Raw genomic sequence first — 24,102 nt, 5'->3', positions numbered from 1 at the left:
CAACTGTTTCATCCTCTGTTGCCCCCTTCTCTTCTTGCCCTCAATCTTTCCCCAGCATCAGGGTCTTTTCCAGTGAGTCAGCTCTCCACGTCAGGTGGCCAAAGTATTGGAACTTCAGCATCAGTCTTCCAATGAATATTCAGGGTTGATTTCCTTTAGGATGGACTGGTTGGATCTCCTTGCTGTCCATGGGACTCTAAGAGTCTTCTCCAACACCACAGTTCAAAAGCATCAATTCTTTGGCACTTAGCCTTCTTTATGGTCCGACTCTCACATCCATATGTATCTCATATCATGTATCTGGGTTTAGTGGCTTTTTTTTTTTTTTGACTCCTCAACTGCAACTGATTGACTGTACTGAGAACTGCTGATGTTCTGATGGTGGAAGTGAGAACACAGCTGCCTCATCTCCAGCCATTCCTTAAGCGCTTCCTTGACATTCTGTGCACGTGTCCAGTTTTAGGGACTCGGGGAGAGGATGTGGATCAGCTGGTGGCCTGCGTCCAGAGCAAGCTGCCGGTCCTGACCTGTACACTGCAGCTGCGAGAGGAGTTCAAGCAGGAGGTGATGGCAACGACAGGCCTCTTATACGTTGATGACCCCAACTGGCCGGGAATAGGAGTTGTCAGGTATGGTAAGACCGTGGGTGTGAACCAGCTTAAAACCTAAGGTGAATATGTGTAGTCACAGCACTCGTGCCTGATGCAAGTTCACCTAGACCTGGGCGTTTAAAAGAGCACACCGCACGCGGCCCAGCACACACTCGTGAAGCAGGAGCTGCTGTGTGTTCTTTCTGCGCCAAGTTACTAGTGCGCCACTGACGCATGAACAGAGAGCTACACTCACCCAGGAGAGCCGCTTCCCAGTGGGGGCAAACCCTCCAGCCTCTGACTCAGTGGGCATCTGAGTCCCTTCGTCCCCTCTCCGGATGAGCGAAGCCTCCTGTTCCCCTTACGAGTGGGACCACACCCCTCCTTGGACATTTCATGCACCTGGAGACTTGGGCTCCCCTGGGACATTCTTAAGGTTTGATCCTGAGACCCTCTGAGCGGCTCCTTTGCCCTGTGTCTCCTTCCACACTCTTAGTAACTTCCATCAGCTTCCACTCCACCTGTCATCCTGTGTCTGGAGGGACACTTATTTTAGATTACTGAGGTGCTGTTATGTGATATTGTTTATAGGTATGAACACGCTAATGATGACAAGAACAGTTTGAAATTGGATCCAGAAGGGGAAAAAATCCATGCTGGGCTCCTGAAAAAGTTAAACGAACTGGAATCTGACCTTACATTTAAAATGGGTAATTACTGCTATAAGTCAGCTGTGGACTTTGGAAGTCATTTTCTAACTGGCCTAAAGGGAGTTGGGCTTTCTTAACTGGTGTAGCTCTTCATAGCATGAGAGAGCTTCCTGCCCCTGCCACAGCCTCGCTGGGTCCCGAATCCTTAGTCGATCCATGTCCTCACCCCCTCGGGGAGGCTGCCCCGTGCCTGGCCGTGAGGTGTGCAGGGAATGGCCCGTGTCTGACTCGTGACAGCGGACTTGGGAACCAAGTTGGTCTGTTGTTTCTGCCCACAGGCCCTGAGTATAAAAGCATGAAGAGCTGTATTTACATTGGCATGGCGAGTGATGACATCGATGTTTCCGAACTAGTGGAGACCATCGCAGTCACAGCCCGAGAAATCGAGGAGAACTCAAGGGTCCGTAAATCTGTGCCTTTTTTGGGTTTTCCCTGGTCAACTAGCTAGAGTCATGAAGGAAGAAGCTTCCCTTGGCAATGTCTGTCCATTCATTCTTTCCCCAAGTGTTTAAAGGCCACCTGTGAGCCAGGCGTTGAGCAGGTACCAGGGCGGTCATGAGCCAGCCTGGGGAAGACGCATATGCGCAAGTGAGGTGGTAAATGTGCATTCAAGGAAGATGCGTTCACATCACCTCCGCCCCGCAAGGCCAGGCGGGAGCTGGTCAGAGCTGGTCCTGGGGCTGGATGGGATGGTGCTTTGGGTAACAGAACTTCCCGCCAGTAATAGACCTGCTGCTCTCGGCCAATTGGCACAGAGGACCAGGCTGTCAGGCCTACGGGACGCTCTCCACAGCAGATATGTGAGTCTGCAATCCCTCAAAGGGAGGTTAAAGGGACCAGCAGGAGGCTGACCTGGGAGGAGGCGGATACCCGTGTCATTTGGTAGGAGGGATTCGAAGAAAAGGGGTTTGAAATGGAGCCTAGGAGCCAACTTTATTCGTTCATGGGTGGGCTTCTTAAAGTTTTTTCTAACCCTGCGTATATCACCTTTGCCTCTCGTTCCACGAATGTTGAGCACCGTGTCTTATTTTTTCCTTCTGCCTGCACTGGGTCCTCCTGCAGTGCCAGCTGTCCAGTTGTGGCACGCAGGTTTAGTTGTTCTAAGACATGTGGGATCTTAGTTCCCAGACCAGGGATGGAACTCGTGTCCCCTGCATTGGAAGGCAGATTCTTAACCACTGGACCACCAGGGAAGCCCCTGTTGTGTCCGTTTCCTGTTGGTAGGACGTTCAGATCATAGGGGAAGTTCTTTCTTTTCCCTGGCAAAGGAGGCCAGTCACCACAGCACCTAGCACTAGCCCTCCTTTAGCATCTTGACCTCTTCTATTTGATTTTCTGCTATATTTTCTCACTGACATGTTAAAGTACCATTTACTAACACACTTTTGAAAAATGTCCCCAGTGCTGTGTTTATAGTTCTAGAACCCCAGCAAGCAGCTTGAACAGATAATGCCTTTCTTGGTCTTAACACAGCTTCTGGAAAACATGACAGAAGTGGTTCGGAAAGGAATCCAAGAAGCTCAGGTTCAGCTGCAGAAGGCAAATGAGGAGCGGCTTCTGGAGGAGGTGAGGCTCCAGGCTGGGCCCCCGGCTGGACTCGGGCTGGGACCTGGCCTCCGGACGATGGCCTTGAGCAACGGTTGTGTTTGCAGGGGGTGTTACGGCAGATCCCTGTGGTCGGATCCGTGCTGAACTGGTTTTCTCCAGTACAGGCGTCACAAAAAGGAAGGACGTTCAACCTGACGGCAGGTAGGCCTACCTTCCTCCCGCTCTCTCGCATCTTGGGTGTTTGGCCAGGTGTCCCGGGATGAGGAGCCATGTCTGCGTCCCAGGCTTCACACCAGGCGCTGGGCCGGGATCTGAGAGGAGGTGAGGTTTGTCTGCCTGGGACTCTCCTCCTCCTCTCCTATCCCGACGGCTGGAGCAGCAGAAGCAGGTGCCCATGCCCCCGCAGACTCCCCCTCCTGGGGTCCGAGCCCACGCAACGGTCCGTTCAGATCAGTGTTAATACTCTTTGCAGCTGTCATTAGTGTTTTGCCCCCGTCAAGAGCTGCTTTTGCACGGGGCAAGTGAAAGGCTGTAGTCTGTAGCCATTTTAGTTCAAATAGCGAGTATTCCCAGCTGCTGGGATTTGGGGGAGATGACACTGAACTGCAGGCTCCTCCTCCCCTGCTCTGCCAGTGGAGTAGGCTCTCGAAACCTGGGCCCTTCCCCAAGAAGTGACGGCTACACAGTCACAGGGCAGCAGGGGACAATCTGACTCTCAACCCGCCAGGCCTTAGCCTTAGCCAAGAGGCGTCCGCTCCTTGTTGCTAAAGGACATTTCCCACCAGGGCCTGGCTCTCCAGGCACGCTCGGGCCACCCAGCAGGGTGGCTGCTTTCACACGCACACAGGATGGCTGGGGGGACAAGGCTGGAACACCCCACGGGGCCAGCACTCATGGCCCAGCCGCCAGCAGCTGGCTTAGGGGAGCTGGAGCCTCGGCAGGAAGCTCGTGGGAACGAGGCTGATGGGCCTCCGCCTGTGCTGGGCGCTCACCCCACACCTCCCCCGCCTTCCTGCAGGCTCCCTGGAGTCCACGGAACACACGTACGTCTACAAAGTGCAGGGCTCGGGGGTCACACCACCTCAGACCCCGACAGGCACTCGCACTAAACAGAGGCTTCCAGGTACGTCAGTCCCCATGCCTGAGTTCACTGCCACTGAAGAAAGGTGTTGGTGTTTCCCTGGGGAAAAGACCGTGGCCTCCCATAATGCTTTTATGACCTGCATTCCTCTGTCTTCTTGGTTCTTCAACCAGAAGTTCCATCTAAGAACAGCGGTCCCTGCCCCTGGGCTTCCCAGGTGGTGCTAGTGGTAAAGAACCCACTTGCCAATGCAGGAGACTTAAGAGACATGGGTTCGATCCCTGGGTCAGGAAGGTCCCCTGGAGGAGGGAATGGCAACCCACTCCAGTGTTCTTGCCTGGGATATTCCCAGGACAGAGGAGCCTGGCGGCCTACAGTCCATGGGGTCGCCGAGTCAGACCCGACTGAAATGACTGAGCGCACACGCACGCCTCTGCCCCTTCGGCCACTTCTGAGCCTTGCGGAGCCACCTGTGGAGCATCACGTTCCACCTGTGTCCACTCCTCTGAGTTTCTCCCATCCGGGGTTCCCTCAAAGTCCCTGGCGCTGGGGGCATGTTAGTGTCACATCAGCGCTCATTTCTCGCCTCATCACTTAATGCTTCAGAGCCAGGGACCCCTGGGATTTCTGCTGATTAAATACAGATTCTTAGAGCACAGCTGGCTTCTGCCACAGGGATGCCCTTTCCTGAACCATGAGTGCTGTTCATTGATCTTCCTCTAGGCCAAAAGCCTTTTAGAAGGTCCCTGCGTGGTTCGGATGCCATCAGCGAGACCAGCTCAGTCAGTCACATCGAAGACTTAGAGAAGATGGAGCAACTGACGGGGGGGCAAGAGGCCTCAGAAGCTAACAGCCCCGAGCGGCACCCAGGGGCACCCGCCCCTCCGGAAGCCGAGCCGCCTGGAGCCCCCCAGGATGGGGCCCAGGGCCTGCAAGATGACCACCTGCAGGTAGAAGAGCCAGAGAGCTTAAGATAAAACTCAGTGTTTGCTTGGAGACTGTACTGAATATTGTTTCAGGGAAGATGAAGTTATTCTGAAAATGTGAACCGTGCCACATGCTGATATGAGAGAAATTACTGTTATTTGTGCTTAACTGGGATGGTTGCACAAGTATGTGCCTGAGAGTCAGGCGTCTGGGATGGCAGTTGATGTGTCTGATTTTGTGGCTGTTGTAGAACAACCAACAACTACTGTTTCTGTCTACCCAACTGTAGTAATACCATTTCCCCCCCGTTACCTTAAATATTTTTTATTCACAGAAACATTAGAATTTCAAGTGCCTGCCACTTGAAATACTTGCGCTTCTCTTTCTAAACAGACACATGTAAGACGTTACTAGGTTGTACATAGTACTTTCTTGTGAGACAGCTTTCTAGAACTCTCTGGGTTCCCTGGGGCCCTGCTGCAGACAGACGGCGATCTCTGCCATCTGTCTTACTTGGTGTTTAGTTGGATCAGGTCGCAGTGTGCAGCTGGATTGTCTGGCTTAAGGAGTGGGCGCAGTGGGGTTGTCAACAGGAGCGTCAGAAGCCCCCTCCGGCACCCCCACTGCTGCTGCCCCCGAGACGTCGGTCAGGGCCGTGTCCGCTCACGCGGTGGCCGGTCAGGTTGGACCGGGCGGTGCTTCTGTCTGACGAGCTCTGCCGCCAGTCCGTGTCTCCCTTTATATGCTATTTGTAAACAAATTAAAGGACTCCTCTATTCAGAGTAACTGTAAAGACTCTTCTCAACCATATTATATATATATATATATGTATATTTTTAAATACTGGTAAAGCTTTTAAATTGGCACAGAAGTACAGACTGTACTCATTTCTATTTCTACGTTTAATATTTGAAAACTCCACAGATGCTGCTCTTAAGAGCCTCATATTAAACATGCTGTGTAGCACCTCGTTATGTTGAAACTCTAAATTTAAGTCCACCTCTGACCTGTTCTCACGGGAGCTTCTGGAGCATCTGTTCACAGCAGCTCAGCCCTTTGGGCCCAACTCAGAAACAAGATCCAGAGGGGCAGTCTTAGGCTGATCAAGCCAGACGACTGCTGAAATGACTGAAGTAAACCCTTAACTACTGCCCGTCTCTTAAGTACTGCGTCACTTCCTTTATCATCGGCAGCGGCCCCTGTGCCTTTGAAGTCCAGCAGTCAAGCTATGGGAGACCTTAAGATGGTGGCAATTCACATGGGGTTTGAGGACTGTCGACTTGAAAGCCTTAGTTACGCCATATTAAGCCTATAACTACACTCTGATTTGATGTAATTTCTGACATTTGGCACTTGTCAAAGCGCAGTTTTCCTTTCCTTTTTTCCTGGTGCAAATGATTAAATAAGTCTTCCCTGTTTCTTTGGTGCGATGAAGTATAGCAGATAAAATGGGGGAAGGGGAAATTATCACCTTTAACAAGATTAATTTTTAAATGTTTTTATATATATATTTGAAATTGTTAAATTGGTTTTGCTGAAACAGAATTTCACCCTTGAGATACTATTTGAATGTTGGTTTCAATAAAGGTTCTTGAAATTGTTCCCAGTAGCTCACTTCATAAATCTTAGCATTAATTGGGCATGGTAACTTCCCTTTGGATAGCAACTTCAAAAGAATAAAGGTTTTAATATCAGGTTTGATTTGATGCTTCTAAAGTATTTTGAGGTTAAGAAAAATCTGAGATATATAAATTCTCAGATATATAAATACTGCATTTTAAACAGACTGACAGTTTTTCCTTTATTCACTAATTTAGCAGAATTAGGAAGACTTACCCAAGTATCTGAAATAGCTGCTTATAGAATAGTGAGAAAGCCAGCTTCTCCCCTGGCCTCTGAATACTAACCAAGAAGAAAATCTAAACAAATGCCTTTGCCAAAATAAGATTTTATTTTAAAGTCATCTGAAAAACACTGAGTAAGGAGAGATACCTAAGACTCAATAGATAAAGATTCCAAGTTCACGTCCTTCCCTGCCCCCGCCAGTGGTCTTTTGTTGTGTCAGAGAGGTGCTTTCTTTGGTAATTCCTATTCTTAGCTTCCGGGGGAAGAGATCTTTTCCCATAAGCCATCTTCATTTTTTTTGTAGAGTAGAGCCTTATTCCCAGGAAACAGTGTGTCAGCTGGAGAAGGGTGTTTCTTCAAAAACGCCAAGGTAGATCTAATATGTTCAACAAAGTGAGGGGGCTCGGCCAGGGGTGACGTGGAAAGGTTCTGGAAAACAAGATTTGGGGTGTGAGAGGAGAACCTGCTCTGTTCCTACTTTGATAAAGCTGTCCAGAGTGTCTCTGTGCTCATCACACATTCATCAGGCTGTTCTCAGATCACTGTATAAATATATATAATTTGTAAAGTTGCATAAGACACAGGTGTCCTGGGTTAATGAGAACAAAGCAGATGGCTGCCTGTTGCTCTGCTGCGTAGACATCTACCCAGGATCCACTCACCCCCGACTGACGTCAGGAGCAGCTCAGCAGGGTCTGCGGGTGGCGCCCTCCACAGACACGGTAGGGAAAGCTGCTGCTATCTCGTCTACACGCTCTTCTTCGACAGATGAGGAAACCAGGGGCCAGAGAGGTGCCCAGCCTGTAGGCGCTCACCTCTAGTATCTGCTTATCCTCTTGCTGCAACCAGAAATCCACGTGGGGAAATGGCGTCCAGGAATACGGTCCTATACGAAGTTGCTCTGTCTTTGCATCGTAAATGCTAATCATCTAAAAAAAGAACATTTCAGGGGCAGAATTTAAGGAGTGTTATCAGCAGAAACACCGCCTTTAATGCAAGCTCCCGTGTCGTCTTGAACTTAAGGCATTTATCTGGCAGAGAAGCTTCTTTCAGGTTTTGTCTCACCGAAACAAGCTGCCACTTAACTACTTCCCACCGGTCTGGTCCTGCACTTTGTGGGCAACGGACATCATTTTGTTTAGTTCTGACAACACTCCTGCAGGAAGGTGGTGGTTTTCCATTTTGGTTGGAGACATGAGGCTCAGACAGATGGGCCTGCTGCCCAAAGTCACGTGTCTGTAAGCGTCAGGGCTCGGCTGCAGACCCCGCGTGTCTGACCCAAGGCCATGCCCCTCGCTGCCTCCTTGTTCACACCCATAGTCATCTTGGAGCTTAAAACCACACATGCTGTTGTCCCCTCAAAAGAAGGGAAAAGCCAATTGGTAAAAATCTGCCAAATGATCAATTCCCTGAATTCTCAAATGTGCCAATGGTAGTTTCCAGCTTAACCAGCTGGAATGTTTAGTTTTGGTTACTGAGACTAAATATGTCCTGAAATTAGCTAAATCTTAGCTAAATCAAGACTGTTCTGCTCCCTGAGAGATTGAGAAAGGAAACGCAACAATGTCAAAGGGTTGGCAAAACAGACCACTGGGTTCAGACGTTTCCAGTGAAAATGGCAGCTTTTCCTAAGCAAGCAGACTTCTTTTGGGTGCTCTGATGCGATTTGTTTTTTTCACACTACACGTTTTTAAACGATTTTTTTACTCGTTCCTCAAACAGTGTGTAAGTCTTATTTTTTTTTTCCTAACTTTTAAAATGAAGGTGTTAGTTAACTAAAAAGACCCAAAGGCAATCAGACTTTTAAACTGATCTGATTCTTCTTTGGGGTCATCAACTCATCCCAGCAAACTGCTTTCCATGACCTCGTCTGGGGACAACGTGACCTGCAGAAGAGAAGAGAAACCTCTTCTCCCCGCTTAGCTCTCCTTTATTTGCAGTAACTTCACTGGTAAGGTTCTTACAAAGTACAAGGGGTTCATTTTGTTTGGATCTGGATGCGGGGGGGATTCACATACATCCCCAACATCTTCAGGGAGGAGAACCGGGGTCTTGCACTTCTAACCTGAAACATTCCTCTTCTCTACGTGCTGTGAGTGTGTGGTGGTTCCTGATCATGGGCAGCTTTCCAGAAGCCATCAGAAACTTTTCATTTCCAAGGTGGATAAAGCTCAAGGCTTTGGAGTTTGATGCCCCCCGTTTCCCTTCACCCTGTAACACAAGATGCTGTCGGACTTACTGGTCCTCCTGTTAAAGCTCGGGCGGCCCGCAGCTCCTCCTCTGGACCTCGGTCTTGGAAGGAGGCTCTGTAGATCTCCGCAGTTTTGACGTTGACAGCTGTTGAGGAACGACAGGATGGCTCCAATTGGCAAAAGCCACAGGGGCTGGTAAGTCTCACGCTCATACCATCACCCGTGACAGGACTGAACAAAGTTACGTGTCAGTAGTCTCTCCCTTTCTGGGAAGGGAGAATGCAACCCTTTGGCCAGGCATCTCCCTGAGAAGTGCTGAGGCCTGAGCTGGACTCGGTAAGACCTGGTCCCAGACCAAGGGCCGCCCCCACCCGGGAGACGCGCCATCTCTTCAGGCAGCCCGTGGCAAGGCCTCTCTGCTCAGCCCTGTGACAAGGAAGACAAGCCTTGACAAGACAAGGCTGCAAACGTGGCCTGGGATCGGCGCCAAGGTTGGTGGCATGTGTTGGTTATGACTATTTCTGACATAAAAAGTACAGAGGATAAAGCAGTGAACACTCTGCCAGATAAACCGAACGTTACGGATATGGCAGAAGCCCTCTGTAGAGACAGCCAGTCTCGCGACTTCCCTGGCGGTACAGTGGTTAAGAATCTGCCTTCCAGTGAGGGCACTCGGGCTCAACCCCTGGCCAGGGAACCAAGGCCCCACACGCAGCAGGGCAGCGAGGCCCTCACCTGTAGCGCTGAGCTCAGGTGCCTCAACCAGAGGAGCCCAGGCACCGCAGGAAAACTCGACCTGCCACCACGGAGACCCAGTGCAGCCAAGTAAATCCTTACAGTAAAGCCAGCCAGTCCCAGCCGGCTAGGGCCTCGGGAGTCCCTGGGGCCGTCACAGGAGGAAGGACACTCTGGGTTTTCTTTAGCCTGATGCTTTCACTTTGCTCTGTAGGCTCTTTGCTCTCCATCAGAACCTTAATTAGTCCCCTGAGTGTAAGAAGATTCAAACCGCCCCATTCCAGCCCCCAGAGCTCTGGCTCGAGGAAGAAAGCAGAGGGGCCTCTCAGGGGAGCAGAGACCACTGACATCGTGCCGTCCCCTCACTGGCCGATGCCCGAGCTTTATATTTGCTACCTTGTCCCCCTTCAGTCTAGGATGTGGGCATTTTTTCTCTCATAGATACAGAGTCAGAGAAGGCAAGATCCTTGCCCAGGCTTGCCCAGCAGATCCAGAGAAGAGTCAGGACCTGGGCCCAAGGCGCTGCCACACTCACAGCTGCGGGCCCACCGGCTGCAGAGTCGGCCTTTAACCAGAGGAGAGCACAGACCCTCCGCCCAACGCACTACTTACCAATGCCGTAAATTACTGGAAAGTGGCTTTCATTTTCCTCCCGGTCATTTAATTCTAACACATTAAAAAAAAAGGAACTTTAAGATCTAGTTTTTAAGAAATACTAAATAATTGTTTTCATTTTCTATAAACATAGGCCAAGAAGGAGCACCCCCTGCCTGCAAAGGCGGGGGATCAGAACATGAAAGGGCCTGTGTCCCCATTTCCCAGCTGAGCCCCGGGGCGGTCAGCTTATTGGAACAAACTGCCCCTCCAGAGTCCGAGCCGCCGGCCACCCACACGCGTGGCGGCAGCTCTTCTCCCAGGAAGTGAGAGAGGCTGCTGAGAATCCCGAGGAGGTCAGAGGAGAGCCCTCAGGGGTGGGGGGTCAGGATCTCAGTGGAGGCTGCCCGGGGTCTGGATGTGGGAGGGCAGCGAAGGCCATGCCAGCAGATATGAGAAGAGCTGGAAGAGGGCAGCAAGCCAACGACACGTGCTGACTGCGACTGAGGCACAGACGCTGGGCCTGCCTTCAGGGCGAGGGCAGACGTCCCCCAAAGCTACAGCTTTGCTCTGGGGAGGATGGCGGAGCTCACCTGTCACACACAGTGTCACCAAATGAATGTCGTCTTCTTGTCTGTCAAATTCACCTACAATGAGAATTTTAAAACTGATGTCAAAAAGTTCCCTTAAGCAGCAGAGCATACACTGAGCAAGTCAAGAGGGGGATGGAGCATGGGAACCACCCCCCTTAGACCACAGCCTGGCCTATCCATCGGAGGCGGAGACCCGTGAGTGGACGCCCAGCACCCTGCCTGCCGAGGGCCAGACGTGCTCCCAGCATCAGGCCCAGAGAAAACTTCCTCCGAGACTTTCCTTTCTTCTCCCTATTCTGAGAGGCTGGTAGGACAAACTGAGTCATAAGATTTTAACCTTTTCCTAAAGAACATTTTTTCCTGATTATGGGTCATAAAAAAAATTTGACCATTATGAAACATTTGGAAAATACAGAAGGGTGTAAGGAGTACGTGGGTTTTGGAGGGGTGATTGCATGGGCTTTTCCTGCTGATAATCCCAGCGCTCGACAGTTAGTGTACTTCTTGCCATGTTTGTCCGTGCACAGCTGAGCTCAGACACCACGTAGACAATTTCACATCCTGATCATTTGTACATGTTATTTTCCCGCACAATTCAAACCTCTTCGTTAAATATTTTTTAATGGCATGTATAACTATGCCCCTACTAATGGACATGAGATTATTTCCTGTTGTAAATAGCCCACCTTCGGGTGTAAGTCTCTACGCACATTTCAGATTAATTTTCTGAGAAAAGATTCTCAAAAGAGAAATTACTGGGTCTGTGATGGATCATGATGCCAAACGGCTTTCCTGACAGGTTCCACCAAAGGTTCCACCAAAGGACTGCAGGGACACGCCCACCTGCTGCTTCATGGTTAATTACAGAACAACATCGTTTTTTCTCATCGTAGTATTTGCTAATTTAACAAAGAAAAAATAGTATTATCAGGGTTTTAACTTTCTGCAGATTAACATGAACGTTTCTGCAAGAGGGTGGTTTTTTTCACACAATTCACAGGCTTACTGTGAGGCATCACCTGCTGTTTTGAGGGGAACCTTGTCCCCATCCCGTGAGCTCTAAACGTTTAGCTCTTCGCCCTCCGGTGTTTATGGAAGATTCCGAGCGGAGCAGTTTGGGTGGCTCCCAGCAGGTGCGCCCCTCGTAGGTTCTGTACTAATTGGGATTTTCATTTAAGCAAAAATAGGTACACATTTTTATCAGATCTGAGGCGAAAAGTGAACTTACTAAGGAGCTGATGAGTCAGTTTCTGTGACAACTGCCTGTCGTCATTGAAGCCTCCCACAAGGTGCGCTTCCAGCCTGGCAAAGAGACGGGAGGGGGTGCTCAGAGGGGGACGGCTCGGTCCGGCAGGCCTGGGTCTGCCCTGAGCCTCAGCTCCCGGCCCCGTTCACGCCATGGCACACGCACTGGGGCTCTGCCCGGGGGCCCAGGGGTGCTGTGTGTCAAACACGATGCCACCAGGAGGCAAGAGTAAGAAAGGCTGGTCTGGAAGGTGACGATCATGTCACACTACTCACCCGCCCTGAGCGGGACGCTTCAGAAACCTCTTAAAAGTCTCGGCCTGACAGGGTGACCCCTGAGGACCCGGGGTGCAGGGCGGGGAGGGACGGGACTGATCGGGCCCCGCGTGGGCGCACCTCCACCACCAGGAGGCCAGCATCTTGGAGAGACGGGGGTCTCATCGCCGTTTTACAGAGAAGGAAATTGGGTCGGCGTCTGAAGCACATGCTTATCTATGACACCAGCTTTTTCCTCCATGCGTCCCCCTGAACACTGGCCACACGAGACAGAAAAGTGTTCTTGGGTTAAATAAGCTTGGGAGGCCTCGCCCACTCCCAGGGGAACCACCACGCAGAGCAGCAGAGCAAAGCTCCAGGAAACCCTGTAGCTGGAAAAACCGCATCACCTCTGTTAACCCTGTGTTTCCCACGCTCGCTTCTCTGCTAACCCCTGTCCTCGGCCTGTGACAACCTGGGGACCCACGCTCAACAGAGTGCGGCCACCTTTCACACTCACTCAGCTGAGACAGCACGCTCCCGAGGAAGGCCCCAGAACCTTGCGCGTCAGCAGGTGAGTGCGAAGCAACTGGTGGCCTCGACTCCCCTCTCTCACACCGTGTGCTGAGAACCATGGCCCTGGGTGCCAGTCCAGCCACATAACCTGCCAGACTTAGCGTCTTGACAGCACACGAGGTCGAGGCCGGCCCAGCCCATCACAGACCCCGCAGGGGGAGAGTTAAACTTAAAAACGGATCTGTGTTCCACTAGGGAAACCGCGACGGCGAGGAGGCCTTCCTTAAATCCCTGGGATCTGAAGAACATGTGTATGACTAGACTAGTTCATCCCAGTGAACTGCTGCCCCAGACTTCAAATAAGATGAGAGCCATGTCTGCCAGGCCCGGCGATGGAGAGACAGGGGAGGCGACAGCCGGGCTGGGGTCGCGGGCGCTCCCTTAACGAGCCACGTGGCTCCCGAGAGCCCACCCCGGGGCCGCACGTGGGAAACGGGTGAGCAGCTCTCCGTCACTGTGAGCAGGCGGGCGCCAGCTCTCGCACACAGTCTGCAACGCTGACCCTCTTCATCCCCAGCTGCTTTCTCCTCACAGCCCACCCTCTCCTTTATATCCTGTCTTGCTGACGTCCCCTCCCCGTGGACTGTGAGCCCCCGGGGGGGCAGGGCTCTGCCTCCTCCATTCACAGGCCCCTGGCACCTGTAAGCAGTTCTGGTTCACAGGAAACGGTCAACAAACAACTCCTGAGGAAAGGGGGAGAGTCCGCTGCTGCGCTGTCACAGGCATCGACTGACACATAGGCCTTGAGAACGTCAGAGATGCAACTGCAAGGTCAGCGTCAGAGCCCCCTTCCGGGAGCGGCCCGAGGCCCGGCGCCCGCTCTCCCCGAGCAGCGGCTGAGGCAGCGTCCTCTGCACGAGGGGGCCAAGCCCCCCACATCACGCGACGCAGGAGCGGGGCGCTCACCTTCCACATCGAGTGTGGTCGGAAAAGGATTTTATGGCGTTCATGATCAAGGGGACCTCAGCTTTGGTGTCGCTTCCATCACAGTGGGTCAAGCAGGTAGCCCCATTACCTGAAGAACAAGGGTGAAACGACTCATGTTATTTCCGATGAGAACTCGGGGCACAGCCCAGGTCTACGCCTGTCCATTCAGACCGCCTCATCTTTGAACAGCCTGCAAGAAGGAAAAACAGAGACGTCTGGGCTGCCCAGCCAACCCATCTGACCAGGGCCTCGGGGAGGGGCCATGCAGATGGAGGAGAGGTGAGCGGAGCCAGGAAACGCAAATCGAGACGCTCATGGGCCCACACGGTGGGTCCAGGTGAGGAACCGTTTCCTGCGTGTCTCTCGTCATACCTGTGTGCCTCAGGACCACAATGTGACAAGTGGTGGCATCATCAGAACCCAGAATGGAGATGGAGCCTGTTTAAAAAAGAAATAAAATAAAATATCCACTAGCCTTTGGGGAGAAGGCCCAATTCACTGGTTCCTAACCTACCATCCTTTGGGGAGGTCACTGCAAGCTCTCTTTGCTGAACATACAGAAGGCCCTGGGGTCCCACTTGTTGAACAGACTGACCTCTGAGAAGTCTGGCTCTTTCCTGTTTAATTAAAAAAAAAATAAAAAATAGTGATGGAAATTAGTGAGGCTTGAGTAACTAAATAGGTGGAGAGAGCCAAAGTGTGCCCTAGGTGGAAACACACCCTCGTGAGGTCTGAGGTGTGTGTATTATCTGACAGAAAGGCTAAAATAAAAACGCAGTGGGATAAATAAAAACACTACCATGTAGAACAATGAAGAAAGTCAGGAAGTTCTGGGGGTTTTTCACCCTAGAGAACAACATTCTAAAACCTATGAAATAAGATGCAAAGATCCTTTTCCACAATTCTTTGCAACTACAAAGAGAATCGGATCAGATGGACTAGTGCAGTGAGTAGTTCAGAAATTACAGCCCTTCTTCACTTTCTTTAAAGATGAGGATGGGTCCAAGCCTTCCCTATGCCCCAACCTAGTAACCCCCCTGCTCTGGAAACCTGTACTGTGGAAATGACCTCAAATGCCAACGCGCTTATCCCTGTGTTACTGAGAATGTCATGAAGCTGGGGACGACAACAGAAAAGGTAAGCAAATTATGCAGAACCAGCTCACAACTGTTAACTGCACAGTCACAAAAAGTGAAGACTACAGGAAAGGAGTTTTGAGAAACGTAAAACTGAAGAGCGAGACACAAGAGTGGGAAAAAAAAATTTAAGCTGTAAATATGCTATTAGTACGACAATGCTAACAATGTTACTACATATAGGGGGAAATAACTGGAAGGAAAGCCAGCAATATAACCACGATGGCGCCGGAACAAGGCCAATGCCCCTCATTTAACTGTCCCAGCTGTCCTTCCTCTATTCTCCAAATGCCCCATGGGGTAATTATGCTATTAAAGTAGAAACCAGGGGACTTTCCTGGTGGCCCAGTGTTAGGATGCTGAGCATCCCATGTGGGGGCACGGGTTTGATCCCTGGTTAGGGAACTTAAGATTCTACAAGCCACATGGCGTGGCCAAAGAAAAAAAAAAAGCTGAAGTAGAAAACCGAAAAGGAGAACTCAAAAATAAGCAAATTAACGAAAAGGTAGGGTAATATTAGGTGTCTACTGAGTCTCTGTGTAAATTCTTATGTAGTAAATCTGGAGCAGGGAAAACTCAGGTGGCCAGTTAATTCTTTGCTCAGTCACGTCTGACTTTGCAATCCCGAAACTGTACTCCACCAGGCTCCTCTGTCCATGGGATTTCCCAGGCAAAAATACTGGAGTGGGTTGCCATTCCCTTCTCCAGGGATCTTCCTGACCCAGAGATCAAACCCGGATCGCCTGCATTGCAGGCAGATTCTTTACTGTCTGAGCCATCAGAGAAGCCCAATTAATTCTTTAATGAGAATTAAATTTTTCTTTTTAAAAAATGTCAAATGGATGCATCACTAAAATGTATCCTAATTTCCTTCTTACTTACAACAAGTAAACTCCTCAATAAACAATTTCCTAACCACGTGTACAAATACCGAGCATGTAGGTACTTGTCTAGACCGCGAACATTTTTATAGACTTACACTGGCTGCTGGCCATTCCTCACAGCTGGGGCTAATTTCGGTTAGTGCTGGCTTACTGAACAAAATAAAGAGATAGAAGAGAACATGACAATCCATTCGATGAGTTATAGAGAGTTCTCTTCTAACAAACTTCCACTAATTAGAAGCAAGGCAGCAGTTACAGTGAGGAACGACAGTGAGAAATAGTGAGGAATCACTTCAGACAGGATTAAATTGCGGATTAGCAGATGCAAACTATTACATACAGAATGGATAAACAATAAGGTCCTAATTGTATGTAGCACAGGGAACCAGTCAATATCCTGTAATAAACGATAATGGAAAAGAATATGAGAAAGAGTATAAATACATAAAACTGAATCACTGCAATACAGTAGAAATTAACACATCGCAAATTAACTATAGGTCAATTTAAAATATTTTTCTAAAAAAACAGGAACTAAGGACTGAATGAAGTGCAGGGTGCGATCCAATGGCCGAGTCAGGGAGAAAGAAATGCAGCCGATTGTGCAAAAACTCACCACACCTCAGAGCAGTGGGCGCTCTTCCTTCTCATACCACTTCTCTCCTCAATTCAAGGTAAGATAAAGGAGATTGCAGAATTTCCTTTTTTTTTTTTTTTAAATCATTCCTTTAAGACTCACCTCTTTTGGTTCGTCTCGGGGAGAGGGAGGGAGGAGTCGAGGCAAATTTTTACCGCTCCCTTTCACAACTGGGTCACCACCCAAAAGCAAAGCTATTTCTGAGAAATGAATTATCGCTTGTGTACCTAAGAACCCCAAATCACAACATCCCTGATCGACACAGCTCCTACTGTTTGCCAGAGAAACAGAAGCCCACGTGACCGGGAGAGAGGACGGCCTGAAAGGGGAAACAGCTACGCTGCTTTGGTCCGTCACTTTCAAAAAGGAAAGGAAGATCAGCTAAAGTTCTCCTCTGAGAAAAAACACACAGTCCTGCTATTTGAACTCGTATCCTTTCTGAAATAAAAGCAGCATCAGGCTTCTCAAGTGTCTTTTTAATGTTCTGAACACTCAGATTCACACACACACACACACCCCCAAACCTTTTCCCTCAGTCTCCGCTGCTATTGCTCATCCTCATTTCCCCATTCCTGTCTGAGGGCACTGGCCTCTCATCCCCGGGGTCAGCATACTTGTTTCAGAAAAGGGCCAGACGGTAAATAGCTTAGCAGACCGTGCGGTCTCAGCGCCTCAGGGTGAAATCAACAAAGAACACGTGACAAGTGGCCGTGTCCCCAGAAAATATTTATGAGTGACACTGAACACTGAATTTCACGAGACTTCATATGTCACGAAGTGACTTCATATTTCACGTGTCAGGAAGCATTCTTTTCTTTCCCCCAATCATTTAAAAATGTAAAAACCACTCTGGGCTGGTGGGTCATCCACCAACAGAACGCGGCCCGTGGCTGTAGCTGACTGATCCCTGGGTTCACCCATCGCTGAGGTGCACCCCAGAGGATGACCAAGTCCCCTCACCCCTCTGCCAGACTCTGTCCGTTCTTCCTTCAAAAGCGGGAAAGCGAGTAGGAATGCCGAGCCCAGCCCCGGGCCTTCCTCCCACCACAGGCCCTACCTCACCTCCGCCCGTCCTCCTCACACCTGCTGTTGTAACTGTTTACCCCCTCAGTCGTGCCTGACGCGCTTTGCGGCCCCATGGACTGTCGCCCGCCAGGCTCGTCCGTCCATGGAACTTCCCAGGCAAGAATACTGGAGCGGGTAGCCACTTCCTCCTCCAGGGGATCTTCCTCAGCCAGGGATCAAACCCACATCTCCTGCATTGGCAGGCGGATTCTTTACTGCTGAGCCACCTGGGAAGCCCAAGAAATGGAGCACGATGATCCTGAGGCCAAGAACAGGGCCCGGGGTCTCCTGTGTGCGAGGAGAGAATTCTAACACTGGACCCCATGCCCCTCTCACCTCAATGCCTGCAACTCGTGCCCCCAGCGAAAGGTACAAGGTGTGACAATGCCGGGGGGCAGGGGGCGCCCTCTGCTGGAGTGAGTGACCTGGGCAGAGCCTGGGCCCCTGTGCTTCATCCCGTCCTCTGGGAAACGGGGCCACTGCTTAGGCTTGGGAGGATTAACTGGGAGCAGGCCTGCAGGGAGTGGCTGTCCCTACTCCCCACCTCTGCTTCCCGGTCCTGACCCCGAGGCCTCCCCTACCCACTCCATCCTCCCGATGGCTGCCCGCATCCCTGCTTCAAAACACTGGTTCCGTTACAGGGCTTTTCTGCTCAAAAAGCCCTTCCGAGGGGTAATTACAGGGGTTTATACAGACTCAGCTCTGTGAATGTCCCTAAAGGGGAGAGAGCAGAAATGTCTCACATGCTTAAAACAGGAACTACGTGGTGCAGAATTCCACGGGACCATTAAGTCTTAAGATGCTGCGGGACCGGATTCTGAGCATCCAGAGTCTGGTAAGAGCGGAGGCCCTGGGCCGCACCGTCCGAAGGCGCGCTCTGCGGGGACGGCAGCATCTGCACCTGCCCTGCCTCATCCTGCAGCCACTGTCACTCATGATGTCGAGCACTTGAAATGTGGCTACTGTGACTGCGTGTGTGCTCACGTCACCTCAGTCGTGTCCGACTCTTTGCGACCCCATGAACTGTAGCCCTCCAGGCTCCTCTGTACACAGGATTCTCCAGGCCAGAATACTGGGGTGGGTTGCCATGCCATCCTCCTCCAGGGGATCTTCCCGACCCAGCAGTTGAACCCGCATCTCCTGCGTCTCTTGCACTCCAGGCGGATTCTTTAACCACTGAGCCACTTGGGAAGCCCAGTGTTGACTGAGGAGCGGATTTTTAAATTTTATCGAATTTTAACTAAATGTAAACTACCACCTGTGGCCAATGGCTACCGTACTGAGCAGCACTGCTCTAGAGGCAAAGGCAAGCCCGCCAGGGTTCACCTCCCGCAGCATGCGAAACCTTGGGCAACTTACTCCACCCTCTGTGCCTCAGAGTCCCCAGCTATAAAATGGGAGCAGCAGTAGCACCTGCCTCCTAGGGCTGGGATGCTTGGCGAGCTCCACAGTACTGCTATTACTGTTGCTGCTGTTATTATTATCCCATGCTAAACATAGATGTGGACGGGCTAGTAACTGCTGCTACTGCATACTCACAACCTATTGCCGCAGGAAAAAAGACCCCTTATAGAACAGAACATACAGCACTCGATCATGTAAAAAAGTACGTCACATACAAAGAAAAACCTCGGTAAGGATAGTCACCAAAGTGTGAAGCATGGTTGTGGTCACAGATTTCTTTTTTCTTCTTTTTGAGACTTCTATTTTCTTACCAAGGGGATACTACTTGCTATTAAGCAAATAATAAGTAAACCTTTCATTTCTCTAAACTGTGCGTCAGCTGAATGACCCATCTAAACCTCTGCAACCTAAGTATGACCGACCTCTCCCGGCTTACCTCCCATTCTGCCCTCCTGCCCTCTGTGCCAGGGAAACCAGCCAGGTCACGCCCTCGGAGCCCCTCCTGCCCTGCCCCGGGGTCAGGGGGCACAGTCCAGTTGGACCAGCAGGAATGCCTCCCCTCTCCCCTTAGGCCGCTGCATGTGGAAGGGACCGCCCGCCCCAGCCACATTCCTGTGAGGCTGCACAGCCTTTCTAGGCCGAGTCTCCCCAGAGGCCAAACCTGCCTTCTAGGGGTTCCTGGTATCTCAACTCATTCCCCTTCTCTCCACACTCAGGGTGCTGCCCTGGACTAACTTTCATAGAAACTTTCTAACAGACATAGAGTGTCATTACGTTCTTTAGGCAGCTGCCACTTTTCCCCTTCGTGAGTCCCAGTCCCAACTTCCGCCGTTAATGGTATGGCAGTGACACAGCATGAGGAAGGAACGTGCTTGACACGATGACTAGTGTCTGCTGAGTGCCCAGTATGTGCTGGCTGATATTACTACGGCTTTCCTGAAATGGAAGTTGAGAATCACACAGAGCTGTCCCCTCTTCCCTGGTCAGTAACATCGCCTCATCTTTCAGGGGTCATTCTGCTCACTCGTTTGTGAAACACATATTTACAAAGCACAGATTCACTGCCAGGGTCTGCCCCAGGCTCTGAGGATACAAAAGGAAGACACATACTCTGCCTTCAGGATGCTTACATTCTCGTAGGGGGAGGCGAAGAACAAGGGAAAATAAACAAAACAAGCCTGCTGGACAAAATCATTACACACCACCCAACTGGTACAGAAGAAACCTCGAGAATATCTTTCCTAAGCCCACAGACTTGGCCAGGTTCCTGGGCTTCATTTTGCAGAGTGAAAAGGGGCATTTTCCCCTGTATGGCACTTAATGATCAGTTATGGTGTTTGAGCCACTCTGTGGCTAAAAACCATAAAAACCATCCCCGCCCTATACATACCCTGACTGTAAGGAAAGAGGCAAAAGCCATAACCAAGGCACATGAGGGGCTCAGCGGGCATTTCCTAAATTCATGAAATGGGTTGAACTGGATCTGGGGCAAGTGGGAGTTTTGGTTCTGGTTTTTTTTTTTTTTTTACTGTAAGAACCGTTTTGCAAACAGTTTCTGCTCATGCATGGAATAAGGGTTCACAGGTCTATCTAAGGACAAAAGCAGGAAACAAAACAAAAAAACCTTCCATAGGGTGTGGTCCTCAACACAGCCCAGCGGGGCAAAAACACGGAGGGCTCTTTCTTCCGTCTAAAAATACCCTGGAGCCCCGGCCCCGGGACCCGCCGGGATGCCCCTGCCCACACCCGGAACAACCTCCGGTTTCCTGAAAACCCCAGGACCGTGCTGCGCTCACCAGGGGTGGGGATGTGCGGCAAGGGAGCGACCCAGGGCGCTGCCCAGATTCGCCTAAACGGGTCAAAATCCGGACTGGGGGACTGGGACCGCCCTATCTGTGAAGAAGGGGTCCCGGCGTGTCCTCCAGCCGCGGTGCTGGGCGACCTTGGGCAAGTCACCTAACCTCTCTGGGTCTCCGTCCCCTCCCCTGGAAAAAGAGGGGGGCCTCCGCAGATACCCTGTAAAGTCCAAAGAAGGTAAAAGCTCCACAGACGCCTCAAGCCCGGGCTCCGGATGTGCCGACAGCACCTCAGCTGCGCCAAGTTTCGAGCCTGACTCCGGGGAGAGCTGGTGGTGGCGGCGGCGGCGGCGGGCTGAGGAGGGCTTTGGCCCGCCTGCGGGTTCCCTCGGGCCCGCCTCGAAGCCCCCCGCCCGGGCCCTGCTCACCTCCAGAAGCGGGTGGGCTCGGACCAGGTCCCCGGCGGACTGCGGCAGCCGCACTCGCCGCCCGTCCACGAGCAGCGGCATCGCGGAGGCGGCCGGCCCGGCAGGCCCAGGGAGGCAGCCGCCTCCCCACCCCCGGGCCGCCCTCCGCCCCCAGCCTCGGGCCGCCCCGCCCCGCCCCGCCCCGCCCCCGCGCCGCCGCGCGTGCCTCCGGGAAATGGAGTCCTACGCAGGTGCAGTCCCAAGAGGCTAAGGAAATCTAAAGCGGGGTCGCAGGGCCCCGTGGGAAACGTAGTACAAACCGGAGGGAGCCCGCCTCCTCCGCAAGGGGCGCTGGGAAATGTAGTTCTGAAAGCGTGTAAAGACACGCAGGATGGGGAGGAGCCGCGCTTCTCCAGAGGGCCTTTGCTCTCAGCTCCAGGCTCACAATTCAGCCAACCTGGCCTGAGTTTGGGCACTGGGGTCGCCTGCCTAAGTTCATCAGTGACCTAGAGCAAGTCTGCGAATCTGCCTTGTTGCTTCAAAGGGCTGTATTTAATGATAAGCATAAACTGTTTTAAGATGAAAAAATGGAGCCTGAAGTTTGCTAGCCCCACACATTTAGAGATCACTAATAATGATCTCTTTCAGATCATGGCTTCGCAGGCGGCACGAGTGGTAAAACAAACTGCCTGCCAACGCAGGAGACTAAAAAGCCACGAGTTCGATCCCTGGGTGGGGACGATCTCCTGGAGGAGGAAAGGGCAACCCACTCCATGACTCCTGACTGGAAAATTCAATGGACAGAGAGCCTGGTGGGCTACAGTCCATAGGATCTGTAGAATCAGACGCGACTGAAGCGACTTAGGGCACAAGTACGCACAATAATGCTTGGTGCTTGACATTTAATAGGCACTCAGAGATGGGCTAAGAACCCTGGGAGTAAAGATCAGCAAAATGCCTTACAGACCCTACTGAGGATAGGTACGCTGGTGTAAGTCTTCTCACCTTGGAGCCAATACTATTCAAATAGATCCGACTCCACAATGAACGAAACAATTTTAGAAAAGTCGTAATAGTGAGATGATCAAGGGGGATGCACTTCACACAGAGCAAAAATTATTAGAATGTGTCTAGGATGCTGCAGTAAGCACTGCCTAGCAGGCAGAGCCTTCTGACCCTTCTCCTCCAGTTGAGGTTGCTTAGTTCAGTTCAATTCAGTCACTCAGTCATGTCCGACTCTTTGCGACCCCATGAATCGCAGCACGCCAGGCCTCCCTGTCCATCACCAACTCCCGGAGTTTACTCAAACCCATGCCCATCGAGTCGGTGATGCCATCCAGACATCTCATCCTCTGTTGTCCCCTTCTCCTCCTGCCCCCAATCCCTCCCAGCATCAGGGTCTTTTCCAGTGGGTCAACTCTTTGCATGAGGTGGCCAAAGTACTGGAGTTTCAGCTTCAGCATCAGTCCTTCCAGTGAACAACCAGGACTGATCTCCTTTAGGATGGACTGGTTGGATCTCCTTGCAGTCCAAGGGACTCTCAAGAGTCTTCTCCAACACCATAGTTCAAAAGCATCAATTTTTCGGTGCTCAGCTTTCTTCACAGTCCAACTCTCACATCCATACATGACTACTGGAAAAACCATAGCTTTGGCCAGACGGACCTTTGCTGGCAAAGTAACATCTCTGCTTTTTGATATGCTATCTAGGTTGGGCATAACTTTCCAAGAAGTAAGCGTCTTTTAATTTCATGACTGCAATCACCATCTGCAGTGATTTTGGAGCCCAAAAAAAGTCTGAAACTGTTTCCACGGTCTCCCCATCTATCTCCCATGAGGTGATGGGACCAGATGCCATGACCTTAGTTTTCTGAATGTTAAGCTTTAAGCCAACTTTTTCACTCTTCTCTTTCCCTTTCATCAAGAGGCTTTTTAGTTCCTCTTCACTTTCTGCCATAAGGGTGGTGTCATCTGCATATCTGAGGTTGTTGATATTTCTCCCGGCAATCTTGATTCCAGCTTGTGCTTCTTCCACCCCAGCATTTCTCATGATGTACTCTGCATATAAATTAAATAAGCAGGGTGACAATATACAGCCTTGATGTATTCCTTTTCCTATTTGGAACCAGTCTGTTGTTCCAGGTTGCTTAAGTTGGTACCAAATAGGTAAACATGGGAGAAATGGAAGTTATCTTCACCTTGAAAAGACTTTTCTGTGCTTCCTGCATAGCTTTCTCCCAAGGTGGTGAAACAACTGACTTTACATAAACGTTCATCAAATCCTCACAACCATGAAGTAGTTATTAGTAATTTCCACTTCTATTTTCAAAGTGGAGCTCAGAGAGGCTAGGTAACTTGCTCAGGGTCACACAGTTCCTCAGAAAGAAGACAGGTCTGACACACTCGACACTTTATAAGTCCTTTCACATCTGTAAGAATAAGCCACTTCTCGTTAAAGAAGGCCTGCCCATAGCAGGCAGACAAAATGATGGACCCTGGGACTCCTACTCCACTGAAAGCCTGCTTTTGAGTAAGAGGGATAGAAAAATCCTTTGTTTTCACATAATTCCAAAGGAGATTAAACAACTTTTTTTTTCCACAGATGTTCCTTAAAAACCTGTAACTTTTGGGAAGTGTTTGTTCTCCTTGGACCGGTTGGGTGAGATACCCTCTAGATGCACCCGGAAGTGATCCTCATCACCAATATGCAACTATTTCTGAGTACTTGCAACCTGGCCTTCCCTGGTGCCCCAGAGGTAAAGAATCCGCCTGCCAATGCAGAAAACGTGGGTTTGATCCCTGGGTTGGGAAGATCCCCTCGAGAAGGAAACAGCAATCCACTCCAGTATTCTTGCCTGGGAAACCTCATGGACAGAGAAGCCTGGTGGGCTACAACCCATGGGGTTGCAAAAGAGTCAGACACAACTTAGTGACTAAACAACAACTTGCAGACACA

General features: G+C 50.9%; 2 protein-coding genes across 5 annotated transcripts in view; one reads left to right on the top strand and one right to left on the bottom strand.

The window, feature by feature from the left end:
• PDXDC1 (pyridoxal dependent decarboxylase domain containing 1) overlaps positions 1-6,458 on the top strand; it is a 54,044-nt gene extending 47,586 nt beyond the window's left edge. For both annotated transcript variants that reach the window (XM_065924376.1, XM_065924377.1), the window contains 7 exons: positions 458-629; positions 1,182-1,300; positions 1,579-1,700; positions 2,774-2,866; positions 2,953-3,049; positions 3,867-3,971; positions 4,653-6,458. In XM_065924376.1, the coding sequence (XP_065780448.1) occupies positions 458-629; positions 1,182-1,300; positions 1,579-1,700; positions 2,774-2,866; positions 2,953-3,049; positions 3,867-3,971; positions 4,653-4,906 (962 nt within the window). In that variant the 3' untranslated portion in view covers positions 4,907-6,458. The remainder of the gene's footprint in view (positions 1-457; positions 630-1,181; positions 1,301-1,578; positions 1,701-2,773; positions 2,867-2,952; positions 3,050-3,866; positions 3,972-4,652) is intronic.
• Positions 6,459-6,788: 330 nt separating this feature from the next.
• Positions 6,789-21,331, bottom strand: NTAN1 (N-terminal asparagine amidase). Of its 3 annotated transcripts, XM_065924378.1 has the most exons (10): positions 21,169-21,331; positions 14,333-14,435; positions 14,191-14,256; positions 13,798-13,906; positions 12,044-12,117; positions 10,816-10,869; positions 10,241-10,294; positions 8,941-9,038; positions 7,517-7,630; positions 6,789-7,130 (listed from the first exon to the last, which is right to left on the bottom strand). In XM_065924378.1, exons 1-10 carry the CDS (start codon positions 21,247-21,249, stop codon positions 6,951-6,953), a joined length of 933 nt encoding a protein of 310 aa, XP_065780450.1. In that variant the 5' UTR covers positions 21,250-21,331; the 3' UTR covers positions 6,789-6,950. The 3 variants fall into 3 exon arrangements, with proteins under 3 accessions (XP_065780450.1, XP_065780453.1, XP_065780451.1); XM_065924381.1 differs by lacking the exon at positions 14,333-14,435 and having other exon boundaries at positions 21,169-21,296; XM_065924379.1 differs by lacking the exons at positions 14,191-14,256; positions 14,333-14,435 and having other exon boundaries at positions 21,169-21,303.
• Positions 21,332-24,102: the final 2,771 nt, after the last annotated feature.

Source organism: Muntiacus reevesi, chromosome 2, assembly GCF_963930625.1.
Source record: "Muntiacus reevesi chromosome 2, mMunRee1.1, whole genome shotgun sequence".
Taxonomy (NCBI): Eukaryota; Metazoa; Chordata; class Mammalia; order Artiodactyla; family Cervidae; genus Muntiacus; species Muntiacus reevesi.
Note: the sequence above shows the minus strand (reverse complement) of the source record. Positions and strands in the feature narration are given on the sequence as shown.